Below are 10,782 nucleotides of genomic sequence, written 5' to 3'. Positions count from 1 at the left end.
AAACTACTAATAGCCTAAAACCACCAAGTTGATCACAACAGGACTGCTTGTTGTATAATATGATATCTATTTTCAATAATTCTCCAAATCTTTAGCAATTTCATTGCCCAATTCATGCATTATGAGCTCCAACCACCAGAGGATCCCAGCCGGCTTCCCATTTCTAATGTCAAATACTAATATTTTACTATTTGGTCTGACTCTTTTCCTTTCACATTGAAATCTCCAGCCACAAAGATATCAGCGGTGACATGCTCAGAATTTTATTTGTTAACAACAATAATACCTTAATTATTTATTTCAATTTTATTTTCATTCATAATTCATTTCATATATCTGCTAGAGTTTTAATGTTTCACCCTCAAGAACAGCATCTGATAATACCAGTTCTTGGTTCTTTGAAACCCATAATGTGCACACAACTCACAATGACTGATTGTTATAACTTCCTATACATGTGCTAGCATGAACAAGTCTTTCACACTTGCTGATCAAATGCATAACTCAAGTGTGCTCAGTAGGTTTATTTCTTCTGTAGTTGTGATGACAACTTCATAGTTTTTATTTGCTAAAACCTGTTCTATAACTCAGAGCAACAAAAAATTATACACGGTAAAAGAAACAACTAGACTATTTAAACTAGTAGCAATAGTATTATTACTACTATTGTTGCTATTGCTATAGTACTGCTATTATTGTTATGGTTATAACTATTTAGTCTCTTTTCATAAGAAGTAGTGTCCAGATCCCATAACCAGAGACACCCAACACCTGATTCCATGTTTTAGTGATCTTAGCAATTCAGAATATTCTGGGCAAGCTTATTAGTCAGTGTTATCAGAACTGTTGTTGTAGATTCTTTATTCAGGCATCTGCTGTGAGCTGCTGTCCCAACTCGGAAAGCATGCTTTGAAACTTTGCATCAAAGCCATCTATGCTGCTGTCAGCCGATTTACCACACAAAGAGGGACAGCGCAGACATGGCAGCATAGACCTTGTCAACAAAGCTACTTGCAATGAACTGCCATATCACCTTTTTACAATCTTTGTTGCCTGTAAAATCCATTTTAGTATATTGCTTGTTTGCTCACTAACTGTAGAAAACATTTCTACTCTATTACCCGCCATCTCGAATGCCTCTATTACCCGCCATCTTGAATGCCTCTATTACCCGCCATCTTGAATGCTAATTCTTGACATTTGATCATCATATCACCGGAGTTTAGCGATAAGACAGCTACAGGTTATACACCTCGTGTTCCTTCTGCATACTGAAACAATCTCTCAAAATTTGAACTTTCTTTCCTGCTAGTATACATAACAGTCCCACAATATTTGTCTTTCCCATCATACCAGCGGTTTTATCTTTTGTAGTTTTTTAGGTGGACACAACTCCTCAGCGAATGATTGCTGACACCTTGAGCAAATTGATAATATCTCACACTGTGGACTCTCTTTCTGTAATAGTGACTTTGCCAAATTTAAATTAGAAAAGCAGCAAGCTTCACCGTATGGTGTTTAATTCTGACTATTTAAATACTGTTATAAATATCATGCATGTTATCATCGGTTACATTTACCATAATATTATTATGTATAGGTGAAGAATTAGTGATACCAGCACCACAGGTCAAACCTTCAAGACCGCTGAGGCTGTCTTGTGCCTCCAGCAACCCCAACGAAGTGCACACTAAAGTATACATAGTGTAAACAAGAAAGAGGCACAAATGTCACTGAACAAAAATGACAAACTAGATGGCCACACGGAGTAGGAGCTAAACACGGCCTCACAGCTAGTTGGTCTGTAAACATGTAGTGACAGTTGGTCTCAGTTTGTAAGTCTAACATTTGCAGGCACGTAATTGGTCGAATTTGAGGTTTTAATGTGCGTATTCCTTTCGGCAAATATGCGATGGGATAGAGACATTTGCGTGGCTTGCGGTAAACACAGTTGCGGCAGATGAAGAGTGCAAACAGAGTTTAACCGTGCAATTAGACGAAGGCTAATTAGGCAGACAAGTTATTTCCTTCAAAGCTGATCATTATGTAATAGAGCTTGGTGTGATCTACGGCTGACAAATTAATGTTTTCCGACCATAAAAAGCCATCAAGTATCCAATTTAGGACATTATCTAATTAATGCGCGTAAAAAGGTGTGCGAAAAACCTGAGAAGCTCACAAAAACAATTTACAGGTGCTATTGTTTTCAAGGCTTGTGCATCTCAAGGAGAATTGCACATTTATATAAAAGAACAAAAACCACTGTCGACCCGCAAGCAGATTGGCTTTGTGCCAAATTTTATGACAAAAGCAAAGCAGCCAACATAGAAAGGTGAGCATATGTAAACGTAGGACTTTACTAGGTCTCTGACAGTTAGCTGACTAGGTCTCTGACAGTTAGCTGTCTAGGTCTCTGACAGTTAGCTGTCTAGGTCTCTGACAGTTAGCTGTTTAGGTCTCTGACAGTTAGCTGTCCATAAGAATGGGAGGATAGACCTAACCACTAGTATAGCTTACTTGGTGGCTGAACACAGATATGCCTTTGTAAGAGAAGGAGAGGACAACACTTCACTGCTCGATTATGTTCAGATTAGAACTCGCCTATTTTAATATATTATTAAATGGTAGAGATGCACCGAGTGCGTTGTGGCCTGTTGCTAAAGCTTGTATTTCAATGTCTTTGCATTTCAATGTCTGTGATCAGAGAAATCAGGCTAGAAAAGTTTTTATAGTTGTAAATTCGGTTCACTGGTGAATATGACCTGAAAAACGCTGGTGACATGTGGCGATTTAGTTGACTTGAGCACATTGATAGCTGTTCATGCAAAAAACTGAGGGGAAACTGATGAACCATAGATGCGAATACAGATGTAAAATACGCATTATGCCAATGAAAAAATGAAAGTATGAAACCTATTTTTCCCTGCATGATCAATTTAAACCATGATGTCATGTGGGTGGAGCTACAATGTTTACATTGTGAGCCAGGATGGCATGGGGCGGAGTTACGAGGTGTCCAATATGAACTATGATACCGTGCAGGCGGAGTTACGAGGTTTCCTATGTGAACCTTGATGGTGAGTAGGAAGAGTTACAAGGTGTCTAAAAAGCACCAGGCTGTTCATTTATGCCTGTTGCAATGAAATTGTGTTCCCATTACAAAACTGTTTGGGTGGTAGCTCGTTGAGGTGTAACCCAGTCAAAATGCACTCAACTTACGGTTCCAACATTGTTTGTCCCCTAAAATCATATTTGATATGAATTCATTTGCATTTCAAACAAAGTCTATGTACGGCTGGAATGACGCAGTCAGAGCCACCTGCGGAGACAAAGACAATGGCTCACAATTGCCATTATGTTACTGTATTTAAACGTAAACAATATAATCGTGAAATTTTTTACTGTAGTTTAATGCTGTGCATAAATCAATTTAAATAAATACATGTTTCAGGTTGAAAATTTTGAAAGTGCATATTTTGAGGTCAATGAACATCAAAGCGGTTGCATGCAAACCGCTACTTGATGAATGTTGCCCTGTATTTCGCTTGCATTTTCTGACCCCAGAAAGGTCATGCTTCGAAGCGGTGCCATATACCGAACATAGCTATTAAATCGAATATTTAAACAGTTTGATGGAAAGTGATTACAGCTAACAAGACGCATGACAATTGTATTTTAGAAACTTTGAAAGGATGTTTCGTAGCTGAGAAGAACAGGTCGTCCAATAACCAACCGAACTGTTTCAAAATGTTCAAAATTTATTGTGAGAATATCTTTAATGCAGCTTTGTTCTCTTCGGATAGTTTTAGCTCTTAAAGTCACTGCAACTGCAACTGATTAGGTTTCTCTTTCCCTAAACATATGAATAAGAGTTCTTAAATAATCGCTTTTAAATTATACGATATTAGCAGCAAGTCAGCCCTTTCTTAATTTTGCCCCTTGCTGCTCCCCCCTCGCCTCCTCTCCATCTCTTCACCATCTCTTCAGCTTTCTCCACCATCTCTTCACCATCTCCCCCTATCCCATGCTCCCCTCCCATCTCTTCATGCCTCCTCTCCATCATCTCACCCATCTCCACACCGCTTTTTCTCATCTCTCTACCATCTCTTCACCATCTCCTCTCTAGTGAATATTGTTATCGTTAAATACTGTCAGCGCTGGTCTTCCACACAGCTGTTACCTGAGAACAGACATTCATAACCTTGTGGAAAAGGATGATAACGCATTAGGCTCTCCTCAATGAGGATATAGGAACTAGGATCTTGAGTAAATCCGTGCTGCCATAATAATGCAGAGGCAATTGATATTGGATTGCCTTAACTGATGCGTTCGTGTCACATGCCAAACACCACATTATCCTCGAGTACCAGTGACGATATTTACATGGTTAGCATCCTCACTTATTCGTGTTAATGATTTTATAATAAAAACAAATGACGACTTCATCAACCTGCGCCCGGATTTTGCTAAGCTACGGCATTGCCGTTACCCATCTTAGGTTGAACGTTGCGCTTGCGTGACCAAAGAGCGAGCGGCGTACTAGCCTGGATTAGACACCGCCTGCACCACCGGACAACTTCAGGAACACCCATGAAGAAGAAGGATTACGCGTGCTTCAGTGGGCTGCAAACATCCTAATGCTTGTAACAAAGATTTGACAGATTTCACGGCTGATGAAAGCTTGTAAAGAGAAAGTCTAATGTTATTCATACAAAAACACCTGTTGTTTTCATGCTATGTGTGAACTCACCGGAGGATATTCAATCGAGTGCTCAAAGAAAACTTAACTGTTTATGTATCACAACTTTTCATTTATCATGTGTTATTTAATTTATTTCCTACTCATTTGTAACAATATGCGTTGCTTATACTGGCCAATGTTAGTCATTCTTTATTTGCCACCCAGTATACGCATACTGTACAACGCAATCATAAGCACCTGCCTTTTCAGCTGGATTATCTTAAGCTCCGCCCATGATGTAGTGCCCGCCCCATTAACCAATTACCAACTTATAGGTATAAACTTGGTGGTACCCTGAACTTAAAACAGAATATAGCTGTGAGGAGAGAATAGAAGTCACTTTATGAAGTTCTTGTAAATATGGAAGTTTTAAATAAACTCCTCTACTCACACAACCTGATGAAGGCTAGAGGTAAGTTGTTATCTCAGGAATTATTGTATATCTCACAAGAAATGAACTAAATCGTGTGGTGACTCTTTAGTTCAACCAAATAAGCAGCTGCTTGGTTGAATTCTCCTGCTAATGTTTAAAAAATATTTCAAGTCAAGACACATATCTATGTATATAATAGCTTTACCAATCTATATTTATCATAAAGTCTTCATGGAGTAAACCTTTAATTCATTTATTTTTTAGAGATAATGTTATCATCGCTGACGAAAGTGCCATCTGAAAGTGTCTCTCCAGAGCTGGCCAGTCTGCTTCTCTACAAAGAGCTACACTCACACGCTCCGCTTTCACTTTTCACAAACAATCCTTGCAATCAACTTATTCTAAGTCAGCATGCCCAGCGCACTTGGCTGTCACACCATCCTGGCTTTCTCGGACAGCCGCAAGCATCGCCTTTCACTTCTAATGTTAACCAGAGCACTCTTCTGATGGCCGCCGCTTCTGAAGCTGATGGTAAATCGTTGCTCACGAATAAAGATAAAGTCACATTCAGCATAGACAACATAATCAATGGCAAATATGAAGAAAGTTGCAAGACGACAGCGCGGCAGCCGATAGCAGAACAATCATCTCCATCAGCATCTCCGACATTGTCGGAGCCGAGTGTTCCAGGCATAAAATACGAGTGCGAAGTCTGTGGCAAGACTTACTCTACTTTTAGCGGTTTCACAAAACACAAACAATTTTACTGCACGCCCCAAACTAAAAAGCAGTTCAACTGCAAACACTGTGATAAGACATACTACTCGTTGGGCGCCCTCAAGATGCATATCAGGACACACACGCTGCCGTGCAAGTGTAAGGTTTGTGGGAAGGCCTTTTCTCGACCATGGCTCCTCCAGGGCCACATGAGAACACACACGGGCGAGAAGCCGTTCAAGTGTCAGCACTGCGGAAGAGCTTTCGCTGACCGATCTAACCTCCGCGCGCACCTGCAGACACACAGCGACATCAAGAAGTACAGCTGTAAGCAATGTGATAAAACATTTTCTCGAATGTCTCTGCTTCTGAAGCACGAGGAACTCTCATGCATGTCCGCTAGTGACAATATGGTTTCCGCTATGTTCACCTGAATCTTCAGCCAGTCACACTATAATTTCATGAGTGCGGCACTTTAGCCAATGCGTTTATCTATTAAATTATTATTTACTAAAATAAATTATATTTTGAGAGAATATAATCTTGTATTATTATTAGCGAGCGATCAGTACAGATAGGGCACAGTCAAGCCATGAACTCGAATTAATATGCAGTTAGAGGTTTGTTTCTCTAGTAATTTTGAATGTTTGACTACAAATTAGTAAGAGAAATTGACAGTTGTTATAATAGAATGGAATTTAAGACAAATAGTGCCATCTTTTCAACTGCCTGCTACATGCAGTAATGTTGGTGGCATCAACTGTCTAATTCCTGACATACCTTCATGTGTACCGAGTTGGAAAGGTTAAATAATTAATTGCTAGTGTAACAAGAGAACATAAGATTTAATTGCAACTAATTTGTCATCCCAGAGTCTGCGTAATCTTCCTAAAGTATCTTCTTGGCTATTCCTCTCATTAGCAAAATTTCATTTTTGAGTGCGAAATGCAATCAATTATTTTTACGCCATGTCTGTAACCAGTCTACTTGTAAATGCAGTTTGTAGTGTCTCGTGGAAATTAAAGCAGGTGACTTAATATTTGTGGATTTGATTTATTATACACATGAGTGATGGCAAAGGCAACGACAACCACAGACAGGTTGTTGCAATGCCCGATCAAAAGAAATGCTAACAAAGACAAATGCTAACCGTGCTCCAGTTTGATAAATTGACACAAAAACTAGCTTCATTTAAAATGCTTCATTTAAGCTATTTATAGATATGTATAAAAACTGGCATATTTTTCTGAATAATTTTCATTGTACTGCTATCCTAAATCCGATGTATTGAGTACTTTTTCTTTTTAATGTTTTAAAACTATCTTGTTAATAACACTAGCACTAATTGATAAGCGCTGATATTCTCTGGTGAGATGATCTAGCAGTAGAAATTCAGCAAAATATATGAGTGTTCTTACTAAAGCACAATAGCAAGAATAACAACTGCGTAAGTATAATTGCATAAAAATTATTTTGTTAGATGTAATAACTAAAACAATTTTGAATTCTTGAGTGTTAACAAATTTTAAAAAAATTTCTATTGCAGAACTGTCTAGAAAATTGTACAACATATCATAAATGCTGTGACATCCGTGGATAAATAGAAAGCAATAAGACATTTCTGCTTTTATAATGCAAATCTTTGTTGCATAGCCAGATACTGGTGAGCTATTCATAATCCTTGCTGAAGCAACCCGAGTACAAATCTTAATAGAAACCCATGAATGCAAGCAAACTGTAAAAGCAATGAAACAAATTTTAAAAATTGAGTAGCCAAAAAGGATGACTAAAGCTTATGATTATTATTGTTATTATTTTTATTAGACGATCAGCAGCGTGGGGCAGCAGCGTGGGGCAGCAGCGTGGGGCAGCAGCGTGGGCCAGCAGCGTGGGCCAGCAGCATGTTAAGGCTACTTAAAGACTTCTTTTAGAAGTTTTAAATGCAGAGAGTAAAAAATTGTCATATTTGAAAATATATAATCAAGTTAATTTTAATAAAGACTGTATTTGCTATTCTTTTTGTTAGAATTTAAAATCATTAAGATCGAGTATTTTAAACTTTACAGCATCTTATATATCTTATACTTAAACTATACAGCATCTTATATATCTTATACTTAAACTATACAGCATCTTATATATCTTATACTTAAACTATACAGCATCTTATATATCTTATACTTAAACTATACAGCATCTTATATATCTTATACTTAAACTATACAGCATCTTATATATCTTATACTTAAATTATACAGCATCTTATATATCTTATACTTAAACTATACAGCATCTTATATATCTTATACTTAAACTATACAGCATCTTATATATCTTATACTTAAATTATACAGCATCTTATATATCTTATACTTAAACTATACAGCATCTTATATATCTTATACTTAAACTATACAGCATCTTATATATCTTATACTTAAACTATACAGCATCTTATATATCTTATACTTAAACTATACAGCATCTTATATATCTTATACATACAGCATTCATATTACTTGAAAACTTCTAACTTTCAGCATTTGTGTGTTTCATAAATATCATAGAAAAACGTGAGCAACCAATTTTAGAAGGTATTATATATATATTATAATATATTATATATATATAATATATCTAATATATATAAGAATTAGCATTAAGTATAAAGAGTGATGTTATATAGAATTATGAGCAGAAACTTGCATACACATTAAATAATATTTATTCAAATTTAGTTTCTATCAAAATAATATTTTATTTTATAATTCAAATATAAATCGGCAGGTTGTACAGAATGCTTGCCAAACAGAACAATTTGCAATTGCAATCCATAAACCCTTAGATATAAGCTCGAGTGTAATTGCCAACATACCTCGCTAACCGAAAATCAAAATTGATTTGTTTAGTCCATTAAAGTGATAAATGTTTCACTTCTTTTTCTATATGATGTGATTTGTGCAAGTCTGGCGGGTGTTCTAGAGGCTCTACATTTAGAACTGAACTGAGTGCCTAAGCCACTACCGCATCATACTTGGCAAGAAACTTTTGGCTTATTTTCACTAACACGCCCAAACCATGCATCTCTGACAAGACCACACAAAAAACTTTCAGATACTTTTTTACAAAATCTTTATTAGGCAATGAACCAAAAAGCTCGTTATTCTTTGGAGGGCCGTTTAGCTAAGCACCAACACTGCTCGCAGGTACAAAGCACTCAACTACAATTTAAATACGGCCACGCATTATTAGACAGCATTGCTTCAGTGCCCATAACTATTAGTAGCAATTTATGATACAGCCACTCCACGCTCTCATCAAAGACTTGACGCTTCATCCTTGTCTAGCCCTTTCAATTGTGTGAACCACAATAGCGAGCTGTCACAGAAATTTTGCCAACAACAGTACGGAAATGTTGAAAAACTATTTCACTGTTAGATAATTAGCTCCACAATGCAGATCTTAACCCTATAGATGCATCACCGAGTTGTGATTATGATTCAGGTGGGAAACAATTGGGTATGGCAAGAAACTTAGTGTTTCACCTCATAAATCCGAGACCATATGGTATAATGTTCCATAGCGTCACCGTGAAGCCATAGCGTTAACATGATCAGGTGTTTGCTGGCACAATACATTTGAAAAACAAAGGACTGCAATGAAAACCATTTGCAAAAAGCTGGATGACTCAACATTGGCAGCATGCGTCAGCAGCACGTGCTTTATTATTTTACGATGCTACCAATTTTGATAAGATGAAACTATTTTCCAGCGCATCCTAACAGCTGCTGCCGACTACCGGTTGCAGGTGATGTGAGATAATGACAAGCTACAGCGAGTGTAAAATATAATTTTTGTTTCAACCTTCTGTCAGAGATCAATGATGCGTATGTCAGCCTCAGAAGAAACCCATAGCGAGAGTCGCACGTGCTGATGCATTTCAACACACGCCGCATTACCTGCGTATTACTATTACCTGCAAATTGCCATCACCTGTGTACTCCCAGACACAGTTTTAGGGGAACTTTATAACTTAAAAAATAAAATGCTGATAATATTTCACTGCGTTGAGTTTTAGAAGGTTGGGAAGTTTGGCAAGAGATGAAGATATATTTGAAGTGTGTCTATTTCTAGCGGATGATTCAAAGAGATGGGTGTGTACACGAACATGCTCCGCTTTATTATCTTGTAACTTGGATTGGGATTCTCTCAAACGGAAATGGAAAGCCATAAATGGAGGGAGATGAGAGTTGGGTGTTGAAATGAAAAATCTGTCAGAAGCTTTTTATGGTCGTAAGACATGATTGCCAATATGAAATAGTTTTCAAGCGTGGTTCACATAATCTACCCTAATGACTCTATTAGGTTTTGACACGGCAGGCAAGTGCCTATACATAGAGAAGGTCTCAACAACCAGTCAAGGGCTATGTACACAGAATTACTATTACAGTTTGACACCTGTTATGGAGCCCTCATTAGCTTTGAACACCATGCGTGTAATGGGCTTACAGTAGATTGACGAAACACTCCAAGATTTGGCAGCACAAAGCGAAGGATTGGAGGAGAAGTCCTCTAACATGTCATGACAGCTCCTAACATATTGTTTTACTCAGCGCATGCAGCCAGCGGACAGGATGGTTGGCGGCTTAGAGTGATCTTATTTCAATGCCGCCCGTACAATGAATCTAATCACGTTGATTAGATAGATGGGAATTAGAGAGAACTTCTCTAAAATAGTTACACAATCAGGTAGTATATAACTAATCAAAAGATTTGACTGGATACATCGGTGTCAGACTATTTATCAATTTGCTTGTATCGAAGAAGGGCACAGAAACACAATGTAAGCATGGCGTCTGTATGCACTTTCAAGTGGAAAGACCTCATTTCCATTGAGCTAATAGCCGTCCCTCTATAAAATCTGAAGAGGTATAGAACCGATGGACTGGAT

At 37.6% G+C, this 10,782-nt stretch overlaps 1 protein-coding gene across 1 annotated transcript; it reads left to right on the top strand.

Moving 5' to 3' along the window:
• The first annotated feature begins 5,060 nt into the window (after nucleotides 1-5,060).
• On the top strand, nucleotides 5,061-6,306 carry LOC137401614 (zinc finger protein SNAI2-like). The gene is made up of 2 exons (XM_068088051.1): nucleotides 5,061-5,153; nucleotides 5,379-6,306. The coding sequence occupies exons 1-2, from the start codon at nucleotides 5,102-5,104 to the stop codon at nucleotides 6,263-6,265; spliced, it is 939 nt and encodes a 312-aa protein (XP_067944152.1). The 5' UTR covers nucleotides 5,061-5,101; the 3' UTR covers nucleotides 6,266-6,306.
• Nucleotides 6,307-10,782: the final 4,476 nt, after the last annotated feature.

The sequence above is a fragment of the Watersipora subatra genome, chromosome 1 (assembly GCF_963576615.1).
Source record: "Watersipora subatra chromosome 1, tzWatSuba1.1, whole genome shotgun sequence".
In the NCBI taxonomy this organism is placed as follows: domain Eukaryota; kingdom Metazoa; phylum Bryozoa; class Gymnolaemata; order Cheilostomatida; family Watersiporidae; genus Watersipora; species Watersipora subatra.
The sequence above is the reverse complement of the archived record's forward strand: the minus strand, read 5'-3'. Positions and strand labels throughout refer to the sequence as shown.